The sequence below is a fragment of the Empidonax traillii genome, unplaced genomic scaffold (genome assembly GCF_003031625.1).
Source record: "Empidonax traillii isolate 1590-97213 ecotype Southwest subspecies unplaced genomic scaffold, ASM303162v1 scaffold84:size2688230, whole genome shotgun sequence".
NCBI classification, from domain to species: Eukaryota; Metazoa; Chordata; class Aves; order Passeriformes; family Tyrannidae; genus Empidonax; species Empidonax traillii.
Genome location: NW_020955277.1, coordinates 2,216,098 through 2,233,539, shown reverse-complemented (window position 1 = coordinate 2,233,539; position 17,442 = coordinate 2,216,098). Strand labels below are relative to the sequence as shown.

Sequence of the window (17,442 nt, the reverse complement as noted above, 5' to 3'; positions counted from 1 at the left end):
CTACAGTTTTTTCGATGACAGAACTATGGATCAAGTTTTGTGCACAAGCCTAGGGCCAAAAAGTGACAGCGTAAACGCCTAATAGCAAATCAGTCATATTATACTGGCATGTTCCATAAAGAGACAGTTATTCAAGCTCAAAGTTGTCGGACACATTTTCTTTTCCTCTCCCTTCCCCTCCCAGCTCATACAGATACTTGTTTTGTCTAATTAGATGAACATTTATCTCCTGACAGGCAAGAGCTGGCAATACTACAATCACCCCTCTCTCCATCCCTGTTTAACCAGAGATGGTTGAGAGGAAGTGATTGCAGAGGAGACAAGTCCTATTTCCCCGGCTCATGCTGCCATAGGCAATCAATTTGGAGCAAAGGATCCATCTTGAAAATGTCAAACAGAATGAAAGAAGATAAAATCAAAAATGGTAAAGTCAACTCCAACCATTCCTCTAGGACCAGCTGCTCTCCCAGGTTCTTCCAGCATAGCTGAGAGCACAGCTAGAGGAATATCTGCCTTCTGTGCTGACTGGTGCCGTGAGGTCCTCAGCCTCAAATTAGTTGTCCCTCACCCGCTCCCACAATTCGAGAAACTGCTGGAGTCATTCCTGCCTGCCAGTCTGAAAAAAGCAGCCTGTGGGGCATCGCTGGAGCCCTCTTCCCTCTGATTCCCAATCCAGTAAACATGCAAAACAACAGATTTCCTTCCCAGGAACCACAGTGCCCATACACTAGGGAAGGAAAATAATTACTACTGAAATACAAATAAGGCAAAGGACAACAGTGGCTTCAAGCCTGGCAGAGGTAATTTTTTCCAGACATCCTGGTTTCACTTTTCCAGTTCCTCTGAAATTCTCTAGGATGCCATTTTGCCCCAGTGCTTCATGGGAATAGGGTTTTTTTCTATCTCATCCTAGAGATCTGAAAAATAATTCATGGAAAGAGAAGGGAGATCGCCAGTCTTCCTGCTCCTTTTGCTGTTTGTCACAACATTCACTGAAAGGAAAATTTTGAACAGGAAATTGTTCAGAGAAAAATAATGGGCAGCTTGACTTGGATGTTATCAGGATGAGCAGTGGCGAAATGAAGGAGTTGTGACCTGGATTAAACTAGTCCTGGGGCATAGAACAGGGTCGGCTGCTAAAGCAGGGACTAAAATCACTGGGACTTTCTGAAGGGTCTAAGTGTCTACTATACTGCAAAGGGACAACATTCCCCTCAAACAAATCACAACTTGAAAAGATTGGTACTGCCCTAGTTCTTTAAAACAGGTTGTTTTTCCTACACAGGAACTAGTCATATAGGATCAGTTGATTCTTAAATGCAGTGACCTCCAGAACCTTCAGTGGCTAACTCCATGTATCAAGCACTTTCCACTTGCACATAACTGCTCTGGAAAAGCAAGAGCTTCAGCAAAATATTTCTCTTCTTCTCTGACTCTAGATAAGTAGATTCAAACTTCAGCTCTATCTACATCTACCTACACTTATCTGAATCATGCACTGGCAAAAAAATTTGGGTCAGAAATATACAGGAATGCCCACACACTCGATGTACCCTCCCCAGAGAGGGCACAAGCAGCCTCACCCTGAGAGTGCCTTAGACCAAATCAGATATGCAAATGTGTGAGCACAGTGTCTAGACTGCCACTCTGGAGACTGACAAATGCCCTATTGAACACTCCCATCAGCTGCCAACACAGCAGGCTCGGGAACTTGCTGATGCCACCAAAGGATGCACACACCAAGGTGCACGGGACCAGATATAGGAGCCTTTACTTGAGCCATTGCTGAGATAAAGATTAATTTTAAGTAATAATTCTTACATTAAACTATGAGACTCCCAGTGGATGGCTGCAGAAAAGTCACTGTTGCTCACAACAGTGGCAAAAACACACAAATATCAAAAAAAACCCATAAACTAAAGCCCCTCTCTACAGCCCTATGAACCCTAACAGATGTCTGGAGGGGAGGTGGTGCGCTTTTTTTGTCCACAGATGAGCAATGTTAACATAAAACTAACACCAGCAGAGAAAGCAGGTGGCAGAAGGAAACCTGAAGGGAACTGAACCACCTGATCTTCTGATTTCAGGGTCCAATGAGCACAGAACAGTATTTTGCAATACCAGCATCTTACAACCTTCTGACAGGCATGAGGTCAGTTATTCCTTTTCTTTGTCACATCACTATCAAAACATGTATTTACCCACACAAACACAATTAAAATTAAAGTAAAATAAAAGATAGGCACTTAGCAAGACCTTCTAGAGCATTCTTAATTCTTTAGCAGATTTGACCAGGCAGGCCTACAGGCACCAACGAATCTCAAACCGTGCCTGACATCACCAATGCGGGAAATCAATTATAACATTGCACCTTCTCCTCCCCAGAGCTTAAAAGGACTCTTCCAAATCAACAACCACATTAGGCAGAGTGAAACAGAGACTGAAACCCTGGGAACACCAGAGGTCTAGCACAGTTCTCAAGCTGACACAGTCCAGACAGTAGAAGCTCACTACGACTTTTCAAGGTTGTCATCAGAATCAGCATTTCCTTAACCCCCTGCCACCTTCAAGGAGTTGTTCACTGCTTCCACCAAAACAGAGTTGCTCAGGACGTTCATCAGTCCCCATGACTATAGTGACAAAAGAAAGTTGCAGTGGCCTCTTTCCTTGTGAAATCCTATCTCTTGCATTTTATCAGTGAAAATCCTTTACCATTTCTAAGATGAGAGTAAGACAAGATTTAAGGTCGGCCAATACATCCCAAGGCAATCCCATCCCTGTCAGATCTTGTTGCTTCAGCAAATGTTAAGAGTTGGTGACCACTGGCTACAATTATCACTGAGGACTAGGCTGCTTCCCTGTGCCTTAAAGGGTGCAGCAATTCTCTTTCCAGATCTTCAAAGGAGATTGTTGCCACCCAGGAGCTGCTGGCAGCAGGACATATTCTATAATAAAAGCCAGCAGTGAATTGTCCTGGAAGCAGGAAACTCGGCATGAGAATTCACTCACGTACAGAGCATTCTACTGAATTAAAAAATAGGGCATTGATTTTGTTATTCATTTTCGTATTTAACTCAATGTTAATCCCTGCATACAAATGCCTTTTCCCCGCTGCCACTTTCTCATGCCTCAGCAGAATTCCTAGTCAGCAGTAGAAACAGAGATGTAGGTCCTGAGAACAAATCGATTCGTCTGCTACGAAGACAAACTGTATGTGAGATGAGGGCTCTGAGCGGGCTGTCAGTCAAAGCCTCTGCTCTCATTTATCAGCGAGCACCTCCCTCAGCCCACGCGCGAGGAGAACGGAGAAGAAAACCGGCAACACTTACGCAAGGCGTGCCACTCATCCTGGCGGATTGTCTTGGTGATGTTGTAGGTAAGGTTCTTGGGAATGGTCGCTGAGGAGTAGTGGTACTTGATGTACGAGCACCGCTCAATTGCTCCTGGGAAAGGCAAAACGCAGAAGGGAAAGTGCTGTTAAGTGAATGCTAGCTGAAGGCCAGAAGGGTTTGACAACCAAAAACGGAGCTTAGGGGCAAGGCAATCAGTACCATCAGCCCACTGTGACAACCAGCCCTATCTGTGGCCTATGAGAAACTCATCTGTAGGGTAAGCTGCCTACCTGTACCGTCAGTTTGGATGTGATCTTCCACACATTTCAGGAACCCCCCAGACGGGCCCTATAGTAACTGTTGGAGTGCCTTCTTTCACCATCAGGTATCTGTTGGGCAAATGACCCCTTCTTTCATGTCTTTTCTCTGAAACATGAGTGAGCAGCAGCAATAGAGTTACTGTGAGGAACTGTAAATTCATGTCTTAGCTTATCGTTTAGTCATGGCTCTCAGTGCCCATACTGCAGGAGATACACAGAGTAGACCCCTTTGATCTTCCCTTAAGTAATAAAAAGTAATACAGAAAAAAATAATACATATGGATAGTAAACAGTTTTCCTGACCCCTTTCCACCCCATAGCAGGATACATGACAATATGTCTCTTGACTATATGACACCCAGACACTTTCACAGAAGGTTCAGAAACAGAATTTATGGGCATGCCTGAACAACGAGCCTTAGATGGCAAGATGAGTGGCTGAAATGGGCAATTTTTTTCCCCTGCAGTCAGGATTTCATCTACCTTCCATGGGAAAAGGCATCACATGCTGCTTCTGGTACCTTTTGGTCACATTATTACATTCTCCTTTTACAGAAGCTTTCCTTCCTGTACAAGAACCCCACCTCCAGGCCCTGATCTCCCGGCACCTCTCTGCGTAGTGAGTGTCCTTAGAGGAATGGGCCTGGTGTAGTCTGAGGCTTTCCATGATTTATAGCCAGCCAAACTCCACCCATGATCAGAAACCACAGGATAGCGTAACTGTTCTTGTACTGATGAAAGCCAGTCAGGTTTCCTGCATTCGTTTTGCCAGCATTCTCAGCTAACACTGGCTTTATTAGACCTTCTCACTGTGCAGTCAGATTCAAAGCTCATGAAAGCCATTTTTCTATTAATATTATGGTATTTTGGATCAGGTCTTTGATAACTAAATAAGTATCCCTAATGTGGTTGGTCACTGTTGGTTGTCAGCTACCACTGGTCAGAGAAGCAGCTATGCCGGAAATGCTTTTATGTATTAAAAATACATTAAGACAAGCACTCAATAGAATAAATTAAATGAAGCAATGAATTATATAAATAATAAAGAGCACTATACACAAAGAGGCAGGTAGAGAACACTTACTGTCAGCCTGAACTGAAAAGGCAGATCCATTAGCCTTATATTGACAGTTCCATGGGGTAAAATATGCTTTTATACCACTAGAAATTCAGGTTTCTACTTCAGGTTGTAAGATAGTACTTGGCATAAACTTAGATAATAGACCATGAATTCACAGCATGAATAAGAAAACCCATGGAACAAATTATTAGTTGCATCAGAGTCTACCAGCATCTTCCAAAGTTAGAGCAATATAAACATTTGAGGTCCTCATTGTTTGCTTCTCTTAAGCATTCTTCACATTCTGCCTTTGACAGCAATTAGATTAGACAAAGCCAAATATTATAGGGGGAAAAGGCAAAATATTTACATATATATCCGCCTGCCCTGACAGCGTGATGGGCTTCTGTGTGAGTCTGCACCATCTGGGCACCAAATGTACGCCCAGAATTAAAGTTTCAAACTAAGAATAGTATTTTAAAAAAAAACGATAGCTAGTGTGCAAAGAGCTTTTAAAAAAAGTCCCCAAATCACAACCTTGCCTTCTTATAGGTTTCCATATCCCCTTTTGTTTAGTTGCTTTCCTGGACCAGAAGCATCAGCAAGAAAATGAAAAATGCTCATTTTTCAGGAAATCATCTCTAAGTTATCAGATACCTGCCCAGACAAGAGATTTATATAGAATAGCAGAAATGGACACAGAGCCAAGATTCAAAATAAAAGCTTACAGAAGGAAGGAAGAAAAAATACTGTTCCATTTGCTATAATTTCTAAAAGTAATCAGCAGAAACAGCTCCTCTGAAACCAAAGAGGCTAATTTCTAGCAAGGTTCATCAGCCTTTTAATTCTGCAAACAGTGTGAGGAGTAATGCAGTGAGCTGTTCAATATCTTTTATCACCAAAGCCTAAAGCAGGAAGAAATTACAGTCTGAATTCAGGTCATCACTTGACCATATCTTTAATTTTGGGCTTATGCTTACTTCCCCACGCTGTTTAAGAGACTTAAGTACATCTAAAAAGACCTTCAGGAGCGCTGTCAACCAGGGTGGGCAAACAGGGCACTCGGTGTTGCGGTTCACAAAGGCTGTGCAGGAATGGCGCTGGAGCCCTGCCAGCTCCACCACGGAGAAGTGGTGTCCACCCAGCAGAAAACCACGGCAGAAGCAGGCAATACCTTACTGGGAAACTCAAGCTTTTCATGATTCAAAATGACAGTGTTTGAGATTGCTTCACGTTTAAACACGAACCATTTATTCAAACCCACTCTCACAAGTGTAGGAGAGTGACTGTGCTGAGTTAATGCAGCTATATCAGCATATATCTAACTAGAGGTGAGAATTAGCTTCTGAAACTTAGAAAAAGGCTTTCATTTGCCTGGACCTGCCAATAATAAGAATGAGTTTATGGGCAGTGATAATTTCATACTTCTGGTGTTTCCCTACTTGTCCCACTGAGAAGAGAACAAGGTTCAAAACTCCCGAACATCCAGTTCCTGGAAGCCCCTGGGAGAGCAGAAGCAATGAGCGCAGCAAGAATCAGAATGACTGCTCTCCTGCAAAGTCTTCTCAGAAAAATGGTGTGAAATCCTTACCCTTCAGGAGAATTAATAGCTATGCTCACAGCAGTCTTTGGGATAAGAAGCAAAGTAAACTTTCCCTTCCATACCTCACTAGGGTAACTGCAATTTATGGAGCACCTCCAGCCTTCAGCACTAACTCAGGAAGACCAAATGCAACTGCAGCTGAGCTCTGCACTTTGCTCAAATAACTGGGGACAGTATTTATAGACCAAACCAGTGAGTGGGTTTTTTCACATATGCAACTGCCATAGCAAGAGTTATAGCTGGCCACAAGAAACACAAAACCACCACAAAGCTGCTCCACTGACAGATGCAGTATATTCCGGGTTTCTCTGATCAAAAGGGAAATGTTTGCTGAAAATCCTAAAGAAAAGTAGCTGACATTTTCCAACAGAGTGCTAAGAAAAGGATCAGCAGGAAGATGCAACTAGAATCAGGTAGAGCAAACCTCTGCCATGCTATACATAAGCACAGATGCTCAGGGGATTCAGCAGCTGTTAACTGTGGCTGGAAACCCCCTGTTCCTGCAAAGGACAGATTACAAACAAAACTGAGATAAGGAAACTAGAGATAGCTTCATCCTGAGTAGCTAAGTATTCACAGCATCAAACATGCCACTCCTCTTACTGATCCACTTACCTTCTCAGTTCCCTTCCCTTATCTGTTGATCACCGGTCCAAACTAGCATCTTATTGTTACATCATATTTCCTCTTCTCTGCATTACAAGGAAAATGTTTAACCTGTGCTATAGCAGAAATATCACCTGAAAACACTGATTTTTTTCTATTCAATTTTCAAAACTATGGACATCCTGATGTTAATTCAACTGCAAAGGAAACTCAGTTCCCACTGCATTACTAGGGCTGTAAACACTATCCTGCTTAGAGGCCTCAAACTTTTTGGTGATGCAGAGGGTGACTGAACCATTATCCCACTCTAAACTGAAGAGGGTTCAGAGTTTACATTGCTGGTGTCCATACTCTGTTTGTCTGGTGGATAAGCTTTTTTCAGAACTTTAGGGCAAGCCTTTCTTCAACACCATGGGCCAACCACACCCCCCCCCCCCCCCCCCAAGTATAATATTTAAACTCTTTCAAACTGCTCCAAGGAAGAGTCTTTAACGTGGTTAATTTAAGAAATAGAATGAAAAGTCAAAATGCCACCAAGATACTGGTCACCTCCATCCTAAATTTTGGATCCCAAAGCACCCAGAGGCATTTGCTTGGCCAAGTCATTTGACTTTTGCAAAGGTGGTCGCCAAGTTCCATGAATTTACCCTGTCAATATGATCATAATAGTTGGTCTTCTGCATAATACATACCAATTCATCTACAAGCTGGCAACAGAGACTAATCTTTGTGACAGTCTTTCATGAAACTGGTAGTCTCTGGGAGCAGTTAGGTAAATCTCAGTAATGTTACTTCAGATCCAGCCCAAGATGGCACACAGAAGTGTTACTTGCATGGATTATCTGATTATACTCCCCTCCTGTCAATGGGGATTACAAGATTTCACACTTTCCCCCCTTCAGCTTTCAGGGCTGCAGATTGTGGAACCATCCTTAAGGTTCAGGTACAGATTAACCCAGCACCTGTGAATAAATTCTCTCTGGTAGCTGAAGGACTTGAAGGTACAGGTAAGAATTTCTCCCACTCTAAGATCCCTGGGTAAGAGCGATGGGGAATCTCAGATGCAGGGAGCCAGCAGCTCACTTGCTCAGGATGAACTGTGGTGTAGCCATTCCAGACTTCCCCAGCCAGCACTGACACAACAACTGTCACCTTCCATTCTGTAACATGCAGAGATCCGAAACCAGGAGACATCCATTCTTCTCCTGCAGTGTGCACTTTGATTTCTAAGAAGGATCCAGCTGTACAACTAAGTATTTGTTTTAAGATGTTTCCTGCCTAAGCTTTTGATATGATGAGCTTCCCTTAAAAGACTGGCGTGGATGTTCTGAGCTACCTCCAGGCAGCTTTTCCTTCTTCTGTGTTGCAGATACCCCTGAATGAACTGTTTATACCAAGCGATTTATTCCACAAAATTCACCCTTTGTGCTAGCTCTAATTTTTACAAATCTGTTAGAGAATTACTACACAAACATTTCCTAGGAAAAGGAATCTTAGCCTCTGGCTTGCAAACTGCACTCACTTCGTATATTTGCTATTCATTATGAGAAACTGTCTTCTGTATGGGAGATTCCCTTAATCCTACGGTTTGGTTAGTGTTCCCTTATATACCAAGAAGACAGAAGATGTAGATTGGTCATTTAGTCCCTGATTGTTTCACATTATCTTCAAAAATCTGTAGAGCAGAGGAAGTTTATAGTGTTTGTTTGGTTTTGGGTTTTTTCCCCTAGCATAACATTTCAGTAATGCTTCCAGGGACCATAATCATAGTTAGGGCTAGGATTAGGTGACAGAAAGCAATTTCATGTGGCATAAGTACCTGTTAATGTCTTAAAAGTCTTGTCACCCCTGGAAAAGTTCACTGTTTAATTGTGTTAGCATTTTATGCAGTCTCCAAACTAGACCTGGTCATTCAGGCCAGTGCAATTTCAGAATTATTACACTCAGGTGTAAGTGCTGCCTTTAATTTCTTGCATCATTTCATATGAATCAACAAAACCTCACCTGGAGGTACCTTAATATAGGCAAGGTTGTTGCAGTTTCAGCATGAACTAACTGGTCGAACTAAACCTTGGAAGAAGATAGAGGGGAAAATTAAGTTCTACCTTGACCAGCTGCTATGACAAAACTGCAAACAGGTATACCGACTCGTTAATGAACTCAGGATGAGTATCTTGTTAATAAAGGCAGATATTCATTAGAAAGTATTGCAACACACTTAACAGGATTATTTTGTTAGTTCTGGAGTAATGCTAACCATGAAAATAGTGGTTACATACTTTTTCCTGACCTATAAATATATTAATACCTAAAATGTAGGAACACCATTCTTCTGCATTAATTGCAGAATTATTTATGTTAAAAGGGTCCTCTAGATGTCAACTAGCCCAATACTCTGCTCAAAGGAGGCACAACCTCAAAGTTAAAATCAAAGTCAAAAATAGTTCATGTTGCTCAGGGCCTTGTCCATCCAAGTTTTAAATACCCCCAAGAACAGAGGTGCACATCTTTGAACACCTGTTCCAACATCCAACCACCTTCATTATGAATTTTTTCCCCCAATACCTAATCAGAATTTCCTTTGGTGCCACATGAATATTTTGAATACTAGAATACCTAAGGGTAAAGGGCTAAAAATCCAGGAAGAATATGCAAATAACATCACCTTAATCAACATGTCTGGTGAATATTCATTAACTTATATGCATAAATAGAAGCCAATGTTCTAATTAATGGAGCTCAAGATAGATTTTCAGTTGCAGCATGGGCCAAATTATTAGAACAAGAGATCATGTTTCTTCCTGATTGGCTCTGGCATCATCCTGAATTGAGGTTCAGCTTGCTCTGCCAGCAGGACTTGTTGGTACTTGCCCTAGATGAAGTGAGACAACTCCTGGTACTACTTGTTGCTTGCTGTGGGCTTCAAGGAGACCAGCCTGATGCCTCCCCCCTCAGCTGATGGGTTGGGGTGTCTGTCTTTTGGGTTTAAGACTCAGTTGCTACCCCCTAGCTGCTACCCCTACCGGTGAGTCAAGGTGCAATCTATCAGCTTCTACTCACCACCTGGATGCTGGTGCAAAGTCAGAGAGAGGGATCTGACACAGTGCCCTTCCCCACTCACAGACAGACACAAGGGTCACCTATTGGGAGAGACAGTGACTGTGTCTGTGCTAACACTTAGCATGCATCACAAGTGCACTTTTGAAAGTGATCACCTGATCATACCTAGTTACCTCGCTTTGGTTCATAACACAACATGCTGTCAGACCACGCCAATGAGATTTTTCACAAGTAAAGCTAAATTGGAAGATGTGCTAAGTGTAGGTCTAGCTCTGTCCCTGGACTTACAATCATCCTAGTAAGGATACTCGGCCCTGGGTGACTGGAGCTCCAGGAAAGCCTCCTAGATGGTTGATCTCCAAGACTGGAGAAGCACATGGAGCAGCCACAGCATGACCAGCACCACAGCAAGAGGCACAGTTCTGCAGTGCAGTCATCACTGCTGTGCCAACACTGCCGTGCTCACAACCACAGGCAGGCAAACAGCCTGCGTTCTGGGCTCAGAGGGCAACTTCAAAAACTAAGGGGGTTGGCAGAGGGGAGATTGGCACAACCAGGAAAAAAGCAACAAGAATTTCAGATTAACAGACAAGTTTGTTAGAGCCACAAAAATGTATTTGTCTGTAACTTATTCTGACACCTCCAAAGTGTAATTTAAAAACTATTTCAACTAAGAGTCTAAAAATGTACTTTGAAAATTCTAAAACAGACATTTTTCTTAATTTGAAAGGGTTTTTTTTCCAGCTGAAACCAGCAGCCATACTAGATCAAGTTTCACAAGTGGTTCTGCTCTCTTGAATGCTCTTTGCTTCGGAGTCAATTTTCTGCATTAAGATAAATAATGAATTCCTAACTATTTAAATGTAACTATAAATGTACTTAGAAGCACATTAGGCACCTGTATATTACTCCCTATTGGGTAAAATGCAGAAAGCCTGCAGTGCAACCTGCTAGGCTGCCAGTGGCAAAGGGATATTTCAATATACAATGCCATTTAAACTCGTTTTTCATGTGTAGATGTCTTTACTGACCACCAGAAAATGCAATGAACACAGAACTTTGGGGGAACAGAAGACAGCAGCATCTTCTGTTTTACCTGAAGGAAAAGCCTGTTTGTATTCACTGAGTTGGGAGCCACTGAAAGGATGAGACATTTATAAAATAAATATTATTTTGTCCACGAAATGGCATATACCCAGCAAATACATTAACAGAATGTACAGTTTAAAGGTTTTTATTAGGAAAGTGAGCAAATGATTTTTTGGAGTGAGAAGCAGAACCTTCCTGTTCTTTTTTTCCTCCCATTTTTCTTTCACAGCTCATCTCACTTGACTTCCTAATAAAGACTCTCTCAGAGCCTCCAGCTTAGTAAAACTTGTTAGACAATGCTCAGCCCTGTAAAGTAGTCTTGTAAAAACATAGCAGGGGGGATGGTTGAAAGGATCCAACATACTGTAACTTTACTGTACTATCCATACAGAAATGGGGGAACAGACAAGAGTGTGCCATTCCCATTCTTCTTCCCAGGTTATCTGGGATGAAAACCTGGTAGCTCACTGTCAGTACTAACCCATTAGATCTCTAGAGATACAGAAGAATTCAGATACAAAGCCCACATGAAAAGGAAGCATTCCATGAGTATAATGGACCTCCAGACACATATAACAGTTCTGTCATGTGTGTGCTACATGGTGACCACATTCCACAGAGGGACTTCCACATACTTCAGACTATCACACCTACGTTTAAATTTCAGTTTCTGTTTCCACACCAAAATACCTAAGTTTTCAACCATTGTGCGAGGGATGACAGAGGTGCAGATGTGTGTGCATGTACTGAGCAGACAGCAACATTTTCAGAGCAGGGAAAAAAAATAAAGTGCTTGAACAGCTTTTGCCAGGTCTATTCCTCACATGCTCTCTGGATATCCCAGCAAAGAGCAGCTTGCTTAAAGCAACCAGCTGGCAGAACATAAATATTCCACCCATGATAAGAAAAGAATCCAAGTATGAGACCAAAAGCTGAATTTGCATTGGAAAGTGATGAGCTCACACTTTCTCTCCAGGGACCACGGAAAGGGGGCTGGCAAGGAAGCTGGAGCAAGAGGATGGTTATGAAACACTTTTTTACTTCAGCTATTAATAACAGTCTCCAAGCCACAGGGCACTTGAGAGGAGGAAGGCATCTCCTTGCTTCTATTAATCTTTTTGTCCACCTATTTGCTTTGGGCTGGCCACAGGGGAGAGGGAAGCAGAGCAGGAATGAAAAGTTAAGGAGGTTAAAAGGGCTGAAAAATATTTGCCCCTACATGTTTGGAGGCAGAAATTAAATGATCAATAAAAAGTCACTGAGACAGCAATTACCAGTAAAAACTCACTGATGACCCAGTAGCTCGTGGAACAAAGCAATATCTCAGCAGTGCTGTCAAGGCAAAGAAAAAGCCCAGCAATGGTTATTCCATGGTTTCTTTCATATCATGTACATCTAATGATTCTCATTGTAAGATGCTCCCACAAAGCTTGGTCTTCAATGAACAAGCTTTGAAACCTATTTCAAAGAGATATCTAGGAAGCAGGGTCCCAGACTGCCAAGAAGAAAATAAGGATGGGTCCACCAGTGTCACTGATTCTGCTTAGGGCCTGTCATCAAGTGCAGTGATGTCTAAGTGTGCCTATCTCTGCATCCTGAAAAGCTATTTTATATGCCGCTTTGCAATGTAAATGTGGTTTTCTAGACACATTTAGTCCTCTTTACTTCTTAAAGTGAGAGGAACATAAGCCCTTCTCTGTCCCCTGTTAGTTTACAGCTAGCTCCACAAATTGCTGAGCTAGAGAAGGCACTCAGCTTTCTTGTAGCACTTCAACCTCGTGTTTAAACAGCAGAAATCACAACATGACAATCATTCGGATGCTTGCATGCCACATGAGGGAACTAAGGCTGAGACCTAACACATACAAATTTCCCAGAAAATCCCACTTCCCAGGGATCTTACACTTACTTACATTCAGCACCTACAGCAGCCTCTTAGGAGCAGCCCTTAAATGAAAGGATTTACTGGGGCTATGCAACAATCTATATGATTTATTTTCATGTAGGTTTTGTCCTGCAGCTGAGTGAGAGAGGTAGCAGGCAAACTTTCACAGCTTTCACTTGAACATGAGAAGTTGCGGTGAAGAGAAAGGAGAGGGAAGGATAAAGTTTTTTGCAGGAGTCTTATGTCAGGGATTTATAGAAATCAAACTAAGGACACTAATTTCTAAAAAATTACCTGTGTTTTTACCCTATCTTAAGGATTGGCTTATAGTCAAGAAGCATTTTTCTTATATGCTGAAGTTCTAATTCATGTTACATATAAAAGGTGAACACACTTGCCTTAAATTTAAGAAGCACAACACCATTAGCATGAACACTCTTTTGCACATTTTAAATTAAAGGTAACTGGGAGAAATCACAGGATTTGAAATTATTGCAGTTCCAAAATATTGAAATGCCAGCAGGCAACTAGCCTATCAAAGAAATAAGTGCGGAACAAAATCCAGCATCAGCTTTTCAGCCAGGCTGGGTTTTCCCTCCATGAGTAGACTACAGCATGGATAGACCAGAAAGAAAACATCCTACTATTCTCATAAACTGTTCTCTCAATATACTGTACACCAAGCTTGTAACATCCCGTGCTGATAAGACAGGCTATCTCCGTCTATCAAGGACTCCTCTGAGACTTTAAAACTGTGCAAAGAGAAGACTTTGGACATATTCTCTCTTTGGTGGAAAAATTCCTTTCTTCAGTACATCCTTGTACTCTGGATTCTCTAAGATTCATTAGTCTTCTTTTATGTTGTCCCTATTCAATTTATTAAAAAAAAAAAAAAATTAGGGCACTGTGGTTGGAATAAAGACACTTTCAAGACATCACTTCATACACAAAAAAGTATTTCCCAGACAAAGATCCCCTGCAGTTATTAAATGTATGTGCAGCGTAAAGCTAACAGATGAGATCATCCCTGAGTGAGCAGAGTTTGCCCCTTCAAGCTCAAGTCTCTTGCCTCAGACTCTACCAACTGAGTATCTACTTAGGTCACACAGCATGATGAACAAAAGCTGCTGAAACTACCTTGAAATGAACCTCGAGATCGTTTCCTGGTAAGCAGAGACCATTAAATTATACAGCTAGTATGTATAGTGGCTCTACGAAGTAAGGAGCAGTTTCGTGTTTGACCGTGCTCTTTCCCTTTAAAGTCATTCCCTGCATTGTCCTTGCTCAAATTATTACCTGGTGAGTTGCCATCACTAAATTACAAGGATACTCCATCTTCCTTTGCAAGGGGCTATGCATTCAGGGGGACAAAAGACTTCACAGCTGACTGTCCTTTACTCACAAGGCTGTTTGCTGCACTATTGTAACTGAACTTAATGTTGTACATGAGGGACTGAATCAAATAAAGGCCTGAAGAAATTGAATGCAATGAAGATATTTTAAAAGTTGCCCTTGAATAGTCAAACAAACTGAAAAACTCAACTAGAGGGAAAAGGAAAGGAAGATAAAGATGATGGTAAGAAGATCAGACACTGTACTGTGAAACCCAAGACGAGCTAAAGCACAATTTGGTCATTCTAAAACCTATGAACCACAGATATTGTTAATCTCTCTGCAGCTGTCTGAAATCATAAATGGTTTCTCCCTTCAGAAGGAAATGATTCTTGAAGAAGTATTTGAAATAGGAAAGGTTGGTGGATGTGATCAAAAAATATTTTTCCAATTGACTGGACTGTGCCCTTACTTATCCAGTGAGGAGTTTTGCAATACCATCATAAGCCCTTATGTCCAGAAGGCTTAGACACTGAGCACCTCTCCACAAAGGCTACAGTAATTCATTTCTGGTGCATCAGGTGCTGGCTGCACTCAAATGTACTTCAGTCAACAACTTTGGGCTAGAATCTCAACATTGCTGCAGACACTGTGCAACAGATGAGCAACACATATTTCAGAGCAGCTGAAAATATTGAAAGGATAAATGCCCTTGCATGGGGGTAGAGGGAAACAGAAACTGAGGAGCAACCAACTTATCTCCAGCCCCACCTTCCCTTTGCTTATTCCCAGTACAAACCTGCAAGCACCAGGGTACGCCAACAGCTGCCAGCTACGGGAATGGTGGTAGAGAGAAGACCTATTGCCAGCATGATCTTGAACAGGGAATTAAGTTGTTCCAACCAAATCCCAAAGGCATCTGGTTTCCAAGCTTTTTCGCTAAGATTCACGGCATTTCTTTTAAGATGTGTATGATGTGCTGTTTAATGTAGAAATAAAAAATGGCGAAAGCCAACCCAGCTTATACAACAGGGCACAAAACAGAGTAGGGAAAAACCAAGTAGGTCTAAAAGCATCTATTACTTCTTTTACATGCCAAATAAAGTTACAATTAAAAGTTACAGATTGTTCTAAATGTACAAATAAAATTACAGATTGTTCTAAAATCGTGTGACCTTAGTTTAGACCCAAAGCTGGTTTATATTTAAATGTAGTAAGATGTGGGAGGAAAACTTTTCATCCAGTCTGATGGGTCAGTGAAAATTGGGGAGCTGACTGGAATTTGCTTTGGGAGGATATTGTGACATGATGCTCCTTTGCCTATAACATCCTTTTGTCATTCAGTAAATGTCATCTACCACTTCTTGCACCTTCCCATCTGAAATGTCACATCAAATTAGAGGCTCGCAGAATGAAAATATCCCACTTCACTCACTGCAGTGTAAGGTGTTCTGGCCGGTGCAAGCTGGACTTAATACAATGTCTGCTGCCTGTCAAGAGGGATGCACAGACTGAAAGACAATTCCAAATGCACAGAGCAGCATTAGTTAATATAAGTCTATGGATGGCAGCAATAAACACTGCCTGAAAGGTGAGCATTGCACATCTGATGACCTTTGTCACTATCCACTGCATTCCACCACCCCTGTGCCTAAAATCCTACAGAATCCCACTGAGGTTTACAGCCCTAAGTGTTATTCAGTCCTTTACAATTCAAGGGCCTGCTTTCTGACCCTCATTCTGACAGGGGAGGGGTCAGCTATATCCCAGAAGACCCACCACCATTAATGGGCCCAAAAACCAGCACATTCCTGAGCACCATTTGCAAGGTACAGAACAACCTTTAGCATCACACTGGAATTTCACCAGTTTCAATATGGAAAAAGAGACTATGGAAACAAGCACTGTCAGCTCAGGATTTATTTTCTTTTAGTCTTTACTTATAGTCTGAGTTGTGACAAAAGCCTATGTCTCAGCAGCCTCTGATAACACCCAAGGGGACAAATGCTGTACAAATACAGTGAACAGAATCTGGGCCCTGAAAGACTTTTGCTGATCCTCTTTCGTACCTCCCCTCGCCATCTAGTTGTTCGTTTTCTATAATATGTAAAGATAAGTCTTGAACTGTAATGTTTGATTTTAGAAATTATTAACTCCATGATTCAGCATATCCTATGTGCTTCTGGACACATTTTTATCTGTGCCATTAATTTTAAATCCAAGTGCTATTATAGACTGTTGTATTCTATGAATGCTTTACTTTCTATTCTAATTACTGCTCTAAAAATACCTTGCACAGTATATTTCTCAATAATAGCTGAAAGTGTTTATTAAAGACACTATTACTGCCAAGTGCTAATTTATATACTATTCCCAGCCCAAAGGTCAGGCCTTCTGTCTCCTACCTCTGTACACCAATGTGTGGACACTAATTCATGGCCAATGCAATCAACCCCCTTTGCCACAGGTCTAAATGCAGACTTTAATTCATCACTCTTTTATCTGTAAGTTATTTAATACAGTATATCTCTACTCCACCCCTCCACGCATACCAATTAAAAATTAAGGCAATAAAAGCATGGATAGTAAGTAATCACTGTTCGTCCCGAGTTAGGGACCAATATCTTATTACAGTATGGAACTCCCTACATGCAATTTCAACATGGCTTAGGAGTGGGCAAATGCTAACCTACCCTCTCCTAGTTTTCTTTCCTCTTATTTTTTCAGGGGATGTGTTCAGCCTCTCATGAGGCTTTAGGACACTGACTGCAGGATCAGGTGAAGAAGATCCAGAGTGATTCTGAACATGCCTCCACCGGACCATCAGCCACCCTGATGAAGAGTACAAAGACAACATGCCAACCTAGCAGATAACACATTCTTTGGAGAACATCCAAACCTTTAAGAAAATATGTCATTAGCTTTATTCTTATCCCCTAGGGCTCTGCAATATCAGGTTTAATTACAACAATTGTGACAAAAATCATAGTAAAGAGATACAGCTGAAAGCTTATCTTACCCAGAGATTCCCCCCACCAGGGTAAGAGCCAAATGCAGCGCTAGGAAGAGACTGCAGCACAAACTCCGAGAGCAAACTACATGCGAATCAATTCCAGCAAAAATATTTCTAAGTACAGCCCAACTCAAAGGGAACA

At 41.7% G+C, this 17,442-nt stretch overlaps 1 protein-coding gene across 2 annotated transcripts in view; it reads right to left on the bottom strand.

The window, feature by feature from the left end:
- TMEM178B (transmembrane protein 178B) overlaps window positions 1-17,442 on the bottom strand; it is a 229,811-nt gene that overhangs the window by 165,748 nt on the left and 46,621 nt on the right. For both annotated transcript variants that reach the window (XM_027881188.1, XM_027881189.1), the window contains one exon: window positions 3,330-3,443. In XM_027881188.1, coding sequence (XP_027736989.1) covers window positions 3,330-3,443 — 114 coding nt within the window. The remainder of the gene's footprint in view (window positions 1-3,329; window positions 3,444-17,442) is intronic.